This window comes from Mastomys coucha, unplaced genomic scaffold (genome assembly GCF_008632895.1).
Source record: "Mastomys coucha isolate ucsf_1 unplaced genomic scaffold, UCSF_Mcou_1 pScaffold7, whole genome shotgun sequence".
NCBI classification, from domain to species: domain Eukaryota; kingdom Metazoa; phylum Chordata; class Mammalia; order Rodentia; family Muridae; genus Mastomys; species Mastomys coucha.
In genome coordinates this window covers 87,249,053-87,266,426 of record NW_022196913.1, presented here as the reverse complement: position 1 = coordinate 87,266,426, position 17,374 = coordinate 87,249,053, and the positions used below count along the sequence as shown (strand labels likewise).

At 39.6% G+C, this 17,374-nt stretch overlaps 1 protein-coding gene across 6 annotated transcripts in view; it reads left to right on the top strand.

Annotated features, from left to right (window-relative positions):
- Positions 1-1,304: 1,304 nt before the first annotated feature.
- Csmd3 (CUB and Sushi multiple domains 3) overlaps positions 1,305-17,374 on the top strand; it is a 1,179,548-nt gene continuing 1,163,478 nt past the window's right edge. For 3 of the 6 annotated variants that reach the window (XM_031358940.1, XM_031358939.1, XM_031358938.1), the window contains exon 1: positions 1,306-2,100. In XM_031358940.1, the coding sequence (XP_031214800.1) occupies positions 1,923-2,100 (178 nt within the window). In that variant the 5' untranslated portion in view covers positions 1,306-1,922. Of the gene's footprint in view, positions 2,101-17,374 lie in introns of all 6 variants that reach the window. The other 3 variants (XM_031358937.1, XM_031358936.1, XM_031358941.1) reach the window with 2 other exon arrangements.

The following is a 17,374-nucleotide window of genomic DNA, read 5'->3' as shown; positions in this document are numbered from 1 at the left end:
CTCTCTCTCTTTTTCTCTCTCTCTCTTTTACACACACACACACACAAGCGCACTGCAAAAACACTTGAGAAAACACCTACGCGTAGGAAAAAACAAACAACAAAAACACCTTCCATCATTTTCCATAAAGAAGCAGCCTTATTCCTTATGACAGCCCCAGTGTGCACTCTCCTGCTCTATCCTCTTCTCTCTCTCTCTCTCTCTCTCTCTCTCTCTCTCTCTCTCTCTCTCTCTCTCTCTCTCTCTCTCTCTCTCTCTCTCTCTCTCTCTCTCTCTCTCTCTCTCTCTCTCTCTCCCTCTCTCTCTCTCAATGGCAGACTCACACAAAATGTTACATTCCCAGGGAGCAGCTGAGAATCCATCTAATAGGTTGAACCCACTTGCTTTTGACGACTGTGGGCGCTTTTTTGGGTGCTCACTTTCCAGAGCAGAACTCCCTCCAGACGCAACTGCCTTTGGTCCACTGAGCTGCCAGCTCCAAGGCGAGCTCAGGGACAAAGGCTGGTCAGGGTGATTGCATACTGCACCGGGGCAGGGTTCACCATTTGTGAGTAGGGTGGGGAGCTGAAAACTCAAGACAGTGCAGTCCGTTTGTTTGAATGATACACAAAGACGCTCCCCACCATCCTTCCCTGCATGCAAATAGGGCCACGGACAGGCACTGGCAATTACCTATTCCAGAGTCTGCACTGCAGCCCTACCTAACTCTTGAGCTAGCACCAAGTTCTCGAAAGGGTCAGATCGACAATATGGACTCTGGTCTCTGGAACTTTACCACTAAAATATTTGGGTTAGAATCTGGCCTGGAAAAAAAAAGATTCGAAAATGAGTATGCCTAAGAAAAACACTCAGGGACTGATCTCCTCAATATGAGATACAACAGGGTCCCTTTAGATGTGAAGGAGAAGCGGGAGGCTTGGAGATGGCCAGTAGATGGCGCAAGAACTCTTTCTTAACTCAGTCTTAACCCTTGCCTGGTTTATGGGCTGCCAAGTCCAAATGTATAGACATATACATTTTGCCTTTTGAAAGAAACCTCCCATTTACATATTTGAGATCAATTCAGAATTAGGGAAAATTAGCTTTCTCTAGATATCAACGACAGGCACAACTGGTTTAACTGCTGTTGCACACCGGCTACAAGGAGGTTGGGCAAGATAAAAAAATGAACTATTTAGGGAAACATTCTGACTTCCCTCCCAACCCTACCCCAGCCTCAGCCACGGGTGACATATGCTTACCAAATAATAAAACCCTTGTCACGGTTTTTACACCCTGGTATTCTCTTATGTAAATTTGTGCGTACAAATAAATTATCTGTGATTTCCCTTTTGGATTAAATCAAAGTGTAATAGATGTCTAAAGCTGTCTGGGATATAAGCAACTACTGTAGTAACACATGCCCCATTCTAGCGACGTGGGCATCGATGGAACCCAATTCATTATCCTCACTGTTTCTCCTAAAGCGACGCAGATCTTCACTTTCAAAATTCTCCTCTAGCATGCTTCTATATTCTCTGCAATGGAGAGCTCACTAACATAATATTTCTTGAACTGCTTTTGCAGGCAGAATTGATCTATTCGGGGGGAAAAATAATCCAAGCCCCGAGATTTCAAATATTGTGGGGAGTTTATCAGAGAGCAGAGCTGGGCTCTTAGAAGCTCACTAGTGCTTTCTGGTGTAGGTTGTAAAGAGCAAGATTTAAGGTTAATTTTGGTGGAGGGGAAAAAACGCAAAAGAAAAGACAGAATCCGGAGTAGCGGAGACTCTGTGCCCCCGTTGGAGAGATGGTTGAGTCCTCGTCAAGGTTGCTGTGGTATCCCAGAAACACCATTCACTCCGAGCTGTGACCGCGCACCAACAACAGCAACAACTCTACTGCGCTGGGCTGAGGAGCCAGAATCCAGAGCTCGCGAATAATATGAAAGGGAGCCGCAAAGGAGAAAGCAGAGCAAAGGAATCCAAACCCCGGGAGCCTGGCACGGGAAGATGCGCTAAATGTGGCCGCCTAGACTTCATCCTGAAGAAGAAAATGGGGATTAAAAGTGGATTTACGTTTTGGAACCTCGTCTTTTTATTGACGGTGTCTTGTGTAAAAGGTAGGTCTGTTTTCGGGGGTACCCTCTTCTGTGGTGGAGATGGGCTTGACTTGCCGCCTGAGAGAGGCTAGCAAGCTTAGTTTGCAATTTTCACGGATAAAATAATAGGGACAATACTGATGAAGGAGTTGATTCACAGCTCCTTTTCCTCCCCTCAGATAGGAAATGCATTTTGCTTGCCAGATTTGGCGTTCAATGCGGTGATTGAGCTTGTGCTCAATAAATATTCTTGCAGTATGCTCAAACCAATACGTGAGTTGGTTCCTATAGCCTCTAACTAGTGGATATCCACGCAGAATTCCTCTGCAAGACTTTTTTTTTTTAAGTGGTGAGGATTATCTTGGTTTCTAGTGGAATCCGTGGGGTCTGATGCTTTGCACAGATTTTTTTATTTTTTTAATTGAAGACACTGGCGTGAGTGCCTTTTAACCATTTCGGACAGCAAAGTTACCAACATGTTAGAAATGCATGGGTTTTAAATACATTAGGAGACAGAGCCTTCCAGAGCTTGGTCACAGCAACATGAATGTCTGCATACAAATTTGAATTATTTCTACGTGGCTTCCTATGCAAGGATAAATGTAGGGGAGCTTTTAGGGATACTCTGTTAAATGCTTGGTAAAAAAAAAAATTAATTAATTAATAAAAAATAAAAATAAGGCTGAGATGCCACAAAGTGCGAAAGATCCACCTTTGAGGATGAATGAAGGTAGGGAGAAAGTCATTAGCAGCTGACCAAAAAGAAAATCCCCGGCAAGTCTCTGCGTTCAGACAGGTACAATGAGTGTCACATGCACAGACAGGGAGTGGGGGCGGGTGGGATGGAAAATTTATTCCTAAGCAGGAAGGGAAGGGACAGTTGGATCACTGGAGAAAGAACAGTCTGGGGGACAAAATAGACCCACAGCTATCCTACAACTTCTGCACCCCACTGCCCATTAATTGCTGCAAAGAATACTCGGGAGGTGTTTATGACTCATGCCATGGTTTCTGAACAGTCATTTCTCTATCGTCGCAGCAGCTCCAGCAGACACGGGGGATGGAGCTCATAGTGAAGCTAGTTTCCAACCCTGCTTTGCTTTATTGGTGCCTTGAGGGGTGGAGGGGCAGTTTTGGCCCAGGCGCACCAAGGCAATCAGCACAAACTGGGCGCTTCTTCCTTTGTAAAGGAGTGCCTCTCTGAACCGCAATCGGTCCGCGTCTCTATGAAACACTTTATTGTCCAGCTTGCAGCTGGCTGTCCCCTCGCAGAAGGCAGCACATTTGCATTCAGTTGATATGATAATTCATGTTTGGGGAGGTGGGGAGTGGAGAGGTTACCTCTTCCTCAGCGATGACCGATGATGGGTGGTCTGTTCCGAATTTTAATTGACATCTCTAAATGCCAAGAAGTCGTCCCTGATCCGTGTGTGGCCCCAACCTGCTATTTAAAGCTGTGTGTGTGTGTGTGTGTGTGTGTGTGTGTGTGTGTGTGTGTGTGTGTGTGTGTGGTGTTTCTGGGAACAAAACGCCTGTCCGAAGCATTGTAGATGTAACTAGTCTGCCTACTGCACAAATCCCGTTTCAGGTTGCTTACAAGGGGTTTTCGTCGCCAGCCGGGTGTGCGACCAGAGACACGTCTGGGCTTAGTTTTCCTGCCACTCGGAGTGGGTGGTTAATGGATGGCCCTGGGGCTGCCTGCTAGACACGCGCTCGGCTCCGCGTGGAGAAGTCGCGGTCAGCCAGCAGCAGCCCGGGCTGAGGGAAGAAACGTAGAAGTGTCTCCTTCAAGAAGATGACCGAGGGTTAAGTGCGAATTTTCATGAGATACCTGTTGAGCCAAAACGTTTCGGGGGCACATTAGAAGGAGTGAGTTGCCAAAGCGGCAGAGCACGTCAGCCAGAGAAGCAGAGCGGGGCCGCTTGCAATTTCAGCTCTGGCTGCCAGCACCTACCGTATTTTACGAAGAAAATGCGCCGAAGGAAAAGAAAGGAATGTTAATTTGCTTTGAATAGTATTGGCAGTAGGAGACACTTCTCCTTCATCCACAACTCTTACACTTTGGAGGGAGATAATTTGTCTCCTTTGAGTCTCTCCAAGCTTTAGGGACTTTGGGAAGGTGTTGCATGTCATAGTCATCTTTGGTCTTGTCCAATATCAAGAGTACACAGTTCATTAAAACCTTTTAAATGGTAATAAAGTTTTTAATTACCATACTTCTGGTACTTAGATGGTAAGTCTGACACTTTATACTTTGCAAGGCTATTCCCCAATTCCGACAAACTTGCGTGCATTCTTTGTTTTGCAAGCTCACTCCGAGGCCCGGAGGGGCCCATTTTGATAGTGTCTTATTTCTCCAGTTTCAATTTTAATTTCACCTACAAGGTTTTTTATTTTAAAAATGAGATTGCTGCATTGTCTTACACATTGTGTGTTCTAGTCTCTAATCCCTCTTTTGTTTCTCACATTGTTTCCTTTGGGCACCTAAGGCTCACAGAAAATCATAGCATGTTTCTGAAAATTTTAGCATAGGCGAATGTCAGGAAATCCACGGTGCACAGTGTTCTCTCGGAACCTCTTCATACACCATGATTCTACCATCTGTCTATAGTTTTCACCCCTCAGTCGTCTCCCTTCGGAGTGCAAGAGCTATGACACAGAGGTTCAGGGAAAGGAAATGCCTCGTGGTGGAAGAGAAAGTGATCTTTTGTAGGCCTGAGCCTCTCTGGTGGGGCTCAAAAGGTAACCAACTCCCTGGAGCTTTTTATATCCACCTAAATCGACAAACTGGCAGACAGGCAGGGCAGCCTAGGCTTCATTCTTGCCTATATCTCCTTCTAGCTTGGAAAAAAAAAAGAGGAGGGAGGGAAGGAGATGGAGGGGAAGAAAGGAAGAGAGGAAAAGAGGGAGGGAGGGAGGGAGGGAGGGAGGCAGGGAGAGAGAGAGAGAGAGAGAGAGAGAGAGAGAGAGAGAGAGAGAGAGAGAGAGAGAGAGAGAATTTTGAAATGCATCCTCTAGCTGCATGGCGTCTGGATTTCCCCTAGAAAGAAATTGTAAATCCTAAATCTTAAGTGTCCTGCCTATGTAAAGAGACACTTCTGGGGTGCTTTCTCACACTTCTAAAATGATGGGGGAGGGGTGCCAGGAGGAGGGGGTGCAGAAGGTCCGTGTGGTGTAGATTTCTGTCCACAACAGTGAGAGAGCTGGGTGTTGTGTGTCTCACTCTCCCTCCAGATGTGTGTTTGGGGATTTCTCCTGGACTTTGTACTTCAGGAAGGATGAGCCTTCCTGCTTGCTCTGGGACTTCCAATACATAAAGACCAGGACACAGTGCATTTGGCTCTGCAGGAGGGAGTACCCAACACAGGATCCCCAGTTCTTTCTTGCTGGCTGGAAGCCAGTGTCAAGGCAGCAGGGGAGAGTAAGAGCTGTGCTTTTTTTTTCAATTTGCCTGTGCCCTGTAGGTCTTTCCTAAAGTTCCCAGCCAGGTTGATGTCCTCAGGGAAGGAGAGTCTCACTTTCCAATCTTAACACATTCATCTGACACATCAGGAGGGGGGAGCCAAGCAGAGTATCTAGAGAGAGCTTCTCAAGGAATACACTGTGCACACAAAATAATAAAATCAGCAACAGAATTCACCAAACTCTCCCCTGTCCCTACTCCTGTCTCAAGGTTAGCACCATTCAGCACCTGCTGGAAGGCAGTAATCCCAGTGTTTATGAGATTTAAGCACTGTTTCTGAAGCCTTCCACAGTTGGGGGAGGTATACCCCCCCTTTCCATTTCCTTTGTGAATGTTTATTTCTTTTTCTTAAAATCAAAACTTTTGAATTGAAATTTTTACAGATTCAACCAGGTTAAGAATGGATTCCTGACTCTGTGTGTGTGTGTGTGTGTGTGTGTGTGTGTGTGTATGGCTAATAGGAAGGAGGATAAGGAATTGCACCCAAGACCCATCAGTGGGCCCTGTAGAAGTGACTGTGTACATATCTGACTGTGTAGCTTTTTGGAGTTCATGTCAAGTTAATTTTTCCCTATGCTCCAGGTTGTCTCCTGTTCTGATAACACAATTGTCTTGAGATTGGACAGAGGAAAGGATATAAAGGCAGGTTTCTCCAAACAGACAGCTGCTGTCCTCACTCCCAGGACTTCTGTAAGAAGCACTCCCTCTAGGAGATCCAAAGGTCTTGGGGGGGAAGGGGAAGACAAAATGTGGAGACATCCCTAAATGAGCATCTATGAGATCCTCTACCTTCCCACTGTTAGTGCTTTGAGGCAAAAGACAACAAGGAGTGGTAACTCTGAGATTAAAGCACAGCAAAAGGCTCAAATTGAGTTCCAGGGTAAGGGGGCAGGGGCAGGGATGGGAAGATGCAGTGAGAGAGGAACCAAAGAGCACAAGTCATCTGAGACCCCAAGGGGTCTCCCTGCTCTCTTGCTGTGGCCAGATGATTGCTGAAAGAAAGTCTATAAAGCTTGCCGTGCACTGCATAATGAAAATAAAATGGAGATTCTGTATACACCACCACCTAGGCAGAAGGAGAATTCCCTTCCTCTTGAAGGCCACTCCTTCCTGCAGACTTAGCACCAATACTTTCCAAAAGCCAGTCCAATATTATGTCCTGGGACAGTTTCTGTGGTTCCTGAAATTCAGAGCTGAAATTTCCTAGATTTCTGTCTCCTTGGAAGCAATCACAAAGGCCCACTTGCAGTCCAGGGGTTTCTGGAATGTTCTGTGTGGGGAGAGTCAGGAAGTAGTACTCCTACAAGCTTTAGTTGCAGGAGTATGTGTGAGGAGGGAAAAAAAAAAAAAACAAAAAGAAAGAAGCAGCTTTCAGCATCTTGAAAAGGACACAGCAGCTCCCTTGGGATCTCTCAAGGAGAAACAGGAAGAATCACTGGATGAATTAAGTACTTACAGATCTCAGACTTTGTCGCAGGGGCCATCAAGGTTGCCTGTTCTGAACAGCTAGTGTCTCATCTGGTGTGTGTAGCTGCAGAAATTTGAAGGACGCATATCTGGTACAGGCAGGAAACACTGGCAGAAAATGGCAGATCCCTGGTTTTACACACAGTAGAATTATTCCATGAGGCAGCCAGCAATGCCTTTGTGCTGCTGGGGAAACAAAAGGCACTAAATAAGATATTTGCTAAGATTTTAAATGAAAATAAACGTGTGTGTGTGTGTGTGTGTGTGTGTGTGTGCATGCCTGGGGACTGGGACTAAGCTGAACACATCCCTTCCTTATTGACAGATATACTTCTTGTCTCCCAAGAGATGAATTCTTGTACTTATCCTTAAGAGTTTTCAGAAAGTCTGACAAGTGTCAAAAACTCCACTACTTTATTTGTGGTTAACTTTTATATTTGCAGAGAACAGTGTCTCATGTAGCTCAAGCTGGTCTCAAATTCACTGTGTAACTGCTTCCTTGAATTCTTGACCTTACCTGAATCTGCTGCCAAGTGCTGGAATTGCCGACCTATCCTTCCCTGCCTGGCTGCTGTCTGAGAATTTTAACCTGAGAAGTCTTCTTACTGAGATACCTGGCACTTTAGCAAGATGACTATTTGAGAAACTAGGCCCTCTTTTACATGAATTTCAAGTTTCCAGGGGTTCAAAGGAAAACAAATTGCAAATTAAAAGAGTAAGGAGAAGCAATGTGTGAGATGGCAACAGAGCCTAACACCATTCAATGCTCAGCACATAGAGAATAAAACTTAACTTTAGATATCACTGCTTTCTCTCTTTTTACTCACAGTGCAGTTTGCAGATAGAATGAGCATCACCATTTTGCATGATGTGGGCATGGTAGTGACAGAACAGGAACGGAACGTTAACTATAGGCTTCATCTTTTTACTGTGAGAGTGAGCCAGTAAGTGATTTGTGTGTGTGCAGACCCATTCACTACCAAGCACACACAAGCTTGTCTGTATTAGTTCTTGGATTAGGCATTTGTTCTCATTTGGAGTAACAAGTTACAGAATATCATTAAGGGAAACTAACTCCTTAAATATTTTCCAGAATTCACCATCTTATGTTTATGATCAGCTTCCCTGCACTTCTCAGTCTGTTCCTCCAGATAATAATTTGAACCTGTGAGATAAGAGTTGGGTGGAATTGGGTCCTATAATGAATGACCATGATGCATGAGTGGGCCATCTAATTTCTAAGCTATTCTTCCATGTTAAGATTGTCATTACCTGCATCCTTACAGTCTTGGATCTATGTCCTCTGAAAGGATGCCTTCAAAAGGCCTTGCTTTACAATTCCTCCTCTGCATTTGAGGTTAGGCACAGCAGTTTTCTTCTCCAAGAAGCTGCTCTGTCACTGACCAGTAAGCTTTAAATAGAAATTCACAAGACCCCTTCAAATACAGAGAAAGTGAAAGAAAATGAACTAAACACTGGCTTAGCAAATCATTGATTTTATAGGCTGTTGTTTGTATCTCAGGATTTCGCAGGGTTAATATTTTCTATGGAAGATAATCGTGTCCCACAATTGTATTAAAAAGTCCTAAAATGTCTAACCTTATAGCTTTATCATAGTATTCTTGCAGAAGGATATGAAGAATGCCAGAGGGATTCTGGGGGCATCAGTTATAGCATCATTACCCTGTCAGCTCATAGGCACATTTACTGCAGTGATTTTCAAGGCTTCTCTACAAAAGGGTACCAGTATCTTCTAGAAACTTTTCTGCCAAACAAAAATCTCAGGTTCTCATCAGCAGAGTACTGAATCCTGTTTTACAGAAGATAGGCTCAAGTAAGTGGTTAATTTCAATGATTTCTGAAATGTAAAGAAAAGCACTCTAGTGAACTAGGAAAGCAAACAAACAAACCAGGGCGCTAGAGCTACATACACACAAACATTTGAAATGGTAATGCCATGAGGACCTTTATAGAGAGAAATCAAATTTTCTAAGCCTCAGCTGCACTGTTCATATGCTTCTATAAAATATTGTATTTTTCAGTGGACTTATTGAATCAGGCGATTTATGTGAATCAAGTATGTAGCCAAGAGCTTGGCAGAACTACCATTAAATTAAACTTGCATGTGCAAAAAGAAGGGTCTACATCTGTTATCCCCTGAGTCCTTAACTTTCCCTCAATGAGTACATTTTCCTCTTACTAGTTCTTAGTACTCATTGACGACTACCCAACTCCTAAGCAATATTCTGCAATTCCTGTTGGTCATATTTTATCATGTAAGTCTCTCCTTGGGTCTATGTGTCTAGAGAAGAACAAACAGAATTTGAAAAAAAAGTGCTAACCAGACTTCTGGACTAATATCATCTGTTCATTCTTATGTGGATTAATTTGAATACCAATTGACTGGCATACTTATATAGATTTATCTATTCTTTGTGACACAAATGATAATATTCAGAGGACTACAGATGCTCATAAATATCAGGAGAGTCTTTTCATATATCATAAATAAGTACACCTACATAGAAAGTGGCAGTGCATTTTCTGAGGTTAAAATGGGCATTGGCTCCTGACATGAGATTGTTTTACTGAACATTAGCAACAATGCAATGTTCAATGTTTTTTATTTTATAGCTTTTCAATTTTATTTCTGTTAGCTTAGATGGTACAAAATAAAATAATCAACAATAAAATTTTATATTTAAGCACTGGATAACAATTGAAACCACACAAAACTATGTATCATTACATATATGTAGTTTAAAATATACAAGCAATGGTAAATACTGGCTTAGGTGAGGACAAAATGAGATGATTAATGGCATGGGATATTCTTAATACTGATACAAGATCATGTATATGGCTCAGTGAAGAAAGATGCCTGCTGCTAAGATAGTTAACCTGAGTTCAAATTCTGGGACCTTAATGCTCGAAGAAGAGAAGCAACAGTTAGAATTTCCCCCCAAGCCTCCACACAAATGCTGCTGCTGTGGGTATGAGATGAACACAGGCTTGTTAAAGAATACACATAAATAATAAATAATGTAATAAAAGATTGAAACAACATATGTACTAATTATATAAAAGTATTTTCTAAAAATAATTGACTGTTATTCTTTATAGCTCCACAAATGAATTCAGTTTATAGGTTAGTATTTATGTATTCTTAAAATGTTTCAAACTTGTTTTTGTATTCTGGAAACAATTTATTCTTTAAAATGTAAATCTATAAAATCAATTCTTATTTTCCTCATGGATTTTTATTAAAGTTTAGTCATACTACATAAGAGCTATAAGTCCTTTCTAGTCTGTATTTTAATAGGTACAGTTTCTTTCATCTTACTTAGCAAATGAAAATATTGTTTATGACTCTACCTTAAAAATTTCATGAACCTAATAATGTTATTTGGTTAATCTCATAATTCCAGCATGTGGACTTTTCATTTTTTTAAAAAGAGATTTGAGTAAAAAACTAGGAAGGTAACAACTTCTGCTAACTTGAGAAGTTGAAATGTGCAGAAAGTAAGTAATACACACACACACACACACACACACACACACACACACACACACACAAACACACAAACACACAGCAGGTTATTTCCATGAAAGCTGATTTCATTATTTTCAGTATATAAAGCTCTTCCTTTATGCCATATTAGCCATTGTAAAAGGCTACCCTTGAAGAGAGTTTTAAAGCCATACAGTAGGCACTCCAGTTAGACTATAATTCCAGGATGTCAGGGGTAACTGGTTTATACAGAGGTTCAGGCATTGTCATGTTTGGGGAGGTGTTTTTAGTATACTTTTTGCACTTCTTATGTGTGGTACCTTTTATGTACCACAAACAATAGGTCATCTCAAACAATAGTTCTCCTTCCTTTTTCAGTCCTGAACTTCAAACAAGCATCTATGTCATAGTTCTGTTCTCATAAGTTCAGATTATTATCTTCATTTATAAGGTACACTGCTCCTCCTGTATAAGATATGCAAAGCCTGGACAGGATCTTTTTAGCTTATGCTTAAGCAAAAGGAGAAAGAAGGATTAAACTCTCATAGAATTTTCAAAATCTAAAACATGTGTATTCATATTTCTTCAGTTTTAAGGAAAACACTGGAGCTTAGAGAAATTAATTCACAAGAAAGGTCGGACTCACCATCCTGTCATACATACACAGCGGCTGTGCAGTTACATTACCAGGTAACTCTGTTTCTCAGCTACCTACTTCTTTTACATAGCTTGCCTAAGTCAGCTGCCTCTGTGTTAATACAACAGGCACTGAAGATATTTTGCAATTCTATAAACAATAATTAGGAAAGGATTGCTAATATAATGCCTGAGATTGCAATTCCTCTGTCAAATGAAAAATCTAGCACAGAGGTAAAAACAAATTAAGAGTATAATTCTTAGATCACATTAGTGATAATTCTTAGATTCTATCACATTGATCTTGAGTAAAAATTTGAATGAAAGAAGCAGCATGAATGAATCATGTGGTATATATATATGTATATATATATCAACCTATTAGTTCAAAACATTTACCAATCTTACCATAAGATTAAACAAATAGTTATTTTTAACATTAACCTCCTACCAATTTCTATAGAGTTTTAAGAATGAAAGCATTCCTAAATTCCATTTAGTCTGTTTTCTAAGATTTATTTGCAAGAGCTAATAATTTTTTCAGAGTGTTAAAAATATTAATAATACAATTCCATCCCCAAACCTATTTCATTCTGCAAAGTGGATAGTCTTACTTAGAAACATCCAATCTAGCTGTATATTTTCACATAGAAGGAGAAACAACATTTAGAATAAGTGACTTTCCAAGCCATTTAGTTCATTTCCTCTCACTTTCTATTTGGAGGGGTCTCATGAATATCGGTTTAAAGGTTTAAAGCTAACTGGTTTGTGACAGAGCAGCTTCTTGGAGAAGAAAACTGCTGTGCCTAACCCCAAATGCAGAGGAGCAGTTGCAAAGGAAGACCTTTTGAAGGCATCCTTTCAGAGGACACAGATCCAAGACTGTAAGGATGCAGGTAATGACAATCTTAACTTGGAAGGATAACTTAGAACTTAGACAGCCCAATTTTACATTATGATCATTATAAAATATGCCTCAGTGTAGGAGAATGCCAGGACAGGGAAGCGGGAGTGAGTGGGTTGGTAAGTGGGGGGAGTGTAGGGGGGGATAGGTGGTTTTCAGAAGGGAAACCAGGAAAGGGGATAACATTTGAAATATAAATAAAGAAAATAGCTAATAAAAATATATGATCTAATTTTACACAACTGTTCAAAATAGGCATTTTGTTGTGAAAACATGAGTTGTGTTTTCAGATATAACTATAACAATTGCACTTTCTCAACTCTATAGTTAAAAGTTCTCATTCTTTTTTTGTATTTATTTATTTATGTTAGATATTTTCTTTATTTACATGTAAATTTCTCCATTCCCAGTTTCCCCTCCAAAAAACAAAGAAACAAACAAAAATAACCAAAACAAACCCCTGTTGCCTCCCCCCTCCCCATGCCTGCCACCCCTCCCTCTCCCACTTTCTGGCCCTGGCATTCCCCTACACTGGGGCACAGAACTTTCACAGGGCCGAGCTCCATTCTCATTCTTTTAGTTATATATTCAGAAATGTCATCTAAACCTCCCTGTTAAATTTTAAGGCTCAAGCCAGGCATTGTAGCATGCACTGTTAGTTCCAGCACTAGGAAAACAGAGGCAGACAAATCTCTGTAAATTCAAGACCACCCTGGTCTACACCTTGACTTTCAGAATCACTAGGGATAAGTAGAGAGACATTGCTTCAAAAACAAAAACAAAAACAAAGAAGTAAATAAATACAAAAACCTGAAGACTCAGAGAAGTGCCTAATACTCTTCCACGAGCAATTCAGAGAACATCCGTACGGAGTGTCATGCTTTTCATGGATAGAATTATATATTTCACAAATAGAATTATATATTTTCATATGTGCTTAGGCCTCTCAGGTTTTGCCCAATGTCATGAGTGAAGGTGCAGCTCCATTATATCTCTCGTGCATTTTCTGTGCCTCTGCATGGCAGAGTTCCACTTGATGTTGCAAGTGTCCAAACACCAAATTCTCCAGTTTAAAAAGGGATAATATCATAATCATTCAGTGATTTTACTGAACTTTTAAATTACACATTAATTTATGATTTCAAGTTCATGAACGTGGTTAGGAGGTGGCACATTTATCAAAAACCATGTTTCCTTCTCGTCCTTCCATATTTCTTCATTAATGTTACAAAACAGAATTGTCAGCTGTGCTTTCTGCTTTCATTTTACTCTAGTTTCTGAAACATTATTTTAAATAGGGATAGCTGATCTAATTATTTCGTTTGTTTACACTATAGAGGTTGTCTGATTTAAAGGAAATCTGAGAAAAATAATCTTCCTTTTTTATCATTTTTCCATGAAAATAATACCTACATGATTAAGACTATCAACTGAGCCAATAATTTAAAAATATAATTTTACAGTTAGGAGACATTTATTACAGAAAAGTGAATATAACATGTGTCTCTTGTTAGTTACTTAAAATGTAATTATTTATTTATTGTATCTGAAATGTTTAGATATTGCATTTGCTTTCAGTTTTGAATCAACCTTTCTCACAGACAAGTAAATTTTGCAACTGCTTTTAGAAGGAGGATCTGACTGGTCTTCAAATAGGGAAACAAAATTAAACTGCGCTTAGCCTCTCTTAGTCCCTAGCTCTGTGTTGCTAGGGGCTGCATTTGCAAGATAACAGATCAAAGTGTGAAGACCTGGGAAAAGAAAGGCGACAGAACCTCCTGGAAGCAAACCCAACAAGCAACTTCCTTTCTTGGCAATACTAGGAGTGAGTGGCCTAAATCCAGAGGAAACTTTAGGTTTTCCTCATGTATGGGCACACTTAGAGCTAGAGTAGGCCTTTCTTCTTCTTCTCATTTATTCTTTTGGCTGACGCTTAAAGTAAAGCAGCTGAACTAATTTCAATGCTTTGTGTAAACAAATTTACATCCAGCTTGCTAGTGTGTGTGGGTGTGTGTGTGTGTGTATGTGTGTGTGTGTGTGTGTGTGTGTGTGTGTGTGTGAGGTTAAATTTTATTTAGCCTACAGCTTAAATAAAATTTGTAATGGAAATGCTCATGGGCCCATGCTAACCAGACTTAAATTTCTGTCTAGTGCTTACGTGGTTTTATTATATTATAATTATCATTATCATTATCATTATTATTATTATTATTTTACATGTATGAAGGTTCACATGCATGGTGTTCACTACATTCATGCAATGCTCATGGAAGCCAGAAGAGGGCACCAGATCCCAGGAACAATGAGCGGCTGTGTGACTGCTGAGAACCAAACTTGGGTCCTCCTCAAGAGCAACAAGTGCTTTGAACCAATCTCAGCCTCAGCTCTCCATTCCTTCCCATTACTTATGAAAAATTTTTATCCATAAATTCTTCTAGTACCTGAATATTTTTTCTGTTAATATTTAAAGAAAATATTTTTGTGTGGTGTGTGTGTGTGTGTGTATGTGTGTGTGCCTGTCTGTCTGTCTATGTAACACATGGGGATGTATGTAGAGGCTAGAATAGGTCAGAGAGTCTAGAACTGAAGTTATCAGTTATTTGTAAACTGTCCAACATGGATGCTGGAACCAAACTAGGGTTCTCTGGAGAGCAACAAATGCACTTACTATCTGAGCAATGTTTAAGCTCTTTTGGTAACTAACTTTAAATGAGACAAAACAGCAAACTTAAAATTGATCATATTGAAAATCTCTAGAAAATATTCAATCTCTGTACTCCCTTAGCAACAGTCATTCATTTATTCATAGATGACTATCATAAATAAATATTAGAACTTTCTTTTAATATACTACCAATGCACTAATCCCTTGGAATCCCTTTCACTTTGCAACAGTTTGAAGTTCACTTCTTATTTGTATCTGAGTTTTTCAAAGACTATTGAAATTTCCTGTGTTAGAAACACTTTACATTATAGTTATGCATTTATTGCAAAACACAAAATTCCTGAAGACCCAGAAGAATGTTACAGATGTTACACATTAACTTATGCTGCACACCACTAGCTCATGTAAATTCCAAATTTGATTGTTTCTAATGATTGTTGAGTAAAGTTCTAATTTATTTCACTATATTTTATTAGAATAACATTATGTTTAGCTATGTAGCCTAACTTAGGCTTTGAAGAATACAATAGATTTTATTTTTACAAAACTTACAAGAGGATGCAAACCCTGAACTCAGTAATCTACTGAGGTCCATATTGGTTGATTCAGGCCCCTATTTAGACTGTAAAAATATAAAGAGCTGCCCCTTCTCTCAAAGAAGACGTAGAGATTTATTTCAAATCAGCTTTATATAAACACACTATAAAAGCAATCATACAACTCTTGACATTTTCTAGTCATTTGGTGAGATTCTGTTCTTATGATAGTATCAACACAGGTAACACTACCTTTGTTTATTATATATTATATATTTTATGTTGTGCATATTTAATTATATAATAAAATTTATGGTACGAAAGTTAAATATAGCACCTTATTGATATAATTTGGAACTGTCCATCTTATGACATATTTCAGGATCTACTTTTCTGTTAAAATGTTAGTTAGCTCTCATCTGTCCACCTAATTGATATTAACTAGTTTACACAGCAGAAAAGTCTCACAAGCATTTTTGCCACAGTGTAAGTACAAATATATAAAATAATGCATTATAAAAAATTCTGCTTATTAATCTACTGTTTCTAAGATTCTGTTTCACAGCTCCTCTCTGTCTTTATATATACTTCATATACTTCATAATACTCCTTAAAATTGAATTCTTTACCTGTTCATTCAATGATCCCTGGTAATAAGCTTGAACTTATTTCCTGTGGAAAATAATGAAATGCAACTTAAAGAACATGATGGTTTTCTATTCCCTATTGTGTTTATTTGGAGATATGTTTTCACAAAACACAAGTTTTTTGATAAATATATCAGGTTAAAACATGTTTTAGTTTGTAGCACAAAAACTAACAGAAAGAAATACAAGAAGCAGATGAGGAAAATAACAGCATCCCATCAATGCTAATTTTACTACATAAGAGTTCAGTGGAATTATTTTTCTATACAAGGTTAAAATAATTAATTTGTTGTATTACACTTTCCTATTCCTTCATGTGTATTGCTCTACTGATTTATGTTATTTTGAAACATGTCCCAACAAGCTATTCAGTAAAGTTCATGTGCTAGTCGCCTAGTACTAATTTAATATGTAAGGATGTAGGTTTAATGTTTACTAAAGGACCATATACTAAAGTTAATATTTTCCCCAGTTCTGAGTCAAAATCCTGACTATATAAGAGCAAACCCATGCCTTTTCCTACTACATCGATAATCTAGCTTTACACTTTGGTACATAAATTTAGAAACTTGAGATAATATGGCAGAGACATTGTTTCACTTTTATTGGTGCAAATAAAAGAAAGCATCTCCATATGTTCCCTGGCCATTTCTCTGTGCTCTCCACGATGTAGCCTCAGCTTAGTTTTTAAATCCTACAATAACACGTGTGGTAATTATCAGGGCACAGTGATTTGCTGCACATGACATCACAAGTCAGTGTTTTAAAGTAATTCTGTCTCTGCCCCTCTTTCTTCCTCCTTCTTATTTATTTATGTGTGTGTGTGTGTGTGATTATGTAAGCAAGTATGTGTGTTTGTGTGTGCAGGTCAGATGACAGCCTCAGGTATAGCTCCCAAGACTTCGTTAGATTCCATCCAACAACAAACAAACAAACAAACCAAACCAACCAACCAACGAAGCAAACAAATAAACAAGGGCCTTTCTGTGTCATGGAACTAGGGAAGTAGGTTGGGCTGGCTTGTGAGCTAGCACCAGGCTCTTTCTACCTCCACCTTCCCAATGCTGGGATTATAAACGGCTGCTCTTCCCAATGCTGGGATTATAAATGGCTGCTCTTCCCAATGCTGGGATTATAAACGGCTGCTCGTCTGGCGACTTTTCTCTCCTATGCCTTCTGGGTATAGAATTGATACTCTATTGCAAAGTGGAAGATTTACAGTTTGTGTTAACTTCCCAGCACTCATTCTTTCTTTCTTGTAATATAATAAAGAAGAAAATAGAAAATCCCTGATACTCATTAGGGATGCACTAGTACCAGAAGGAACAACTCTGATAATATGTCCCTGGGATGCCTTTCTGAGTACTTTGGGTTTTTTTCCCCCTGAGGTTATAATCCTATGTTAATCTCAGATCATCACTAAAATTTTACCATGGAATGGCAGTTTTATATCATTTATTCCTTAT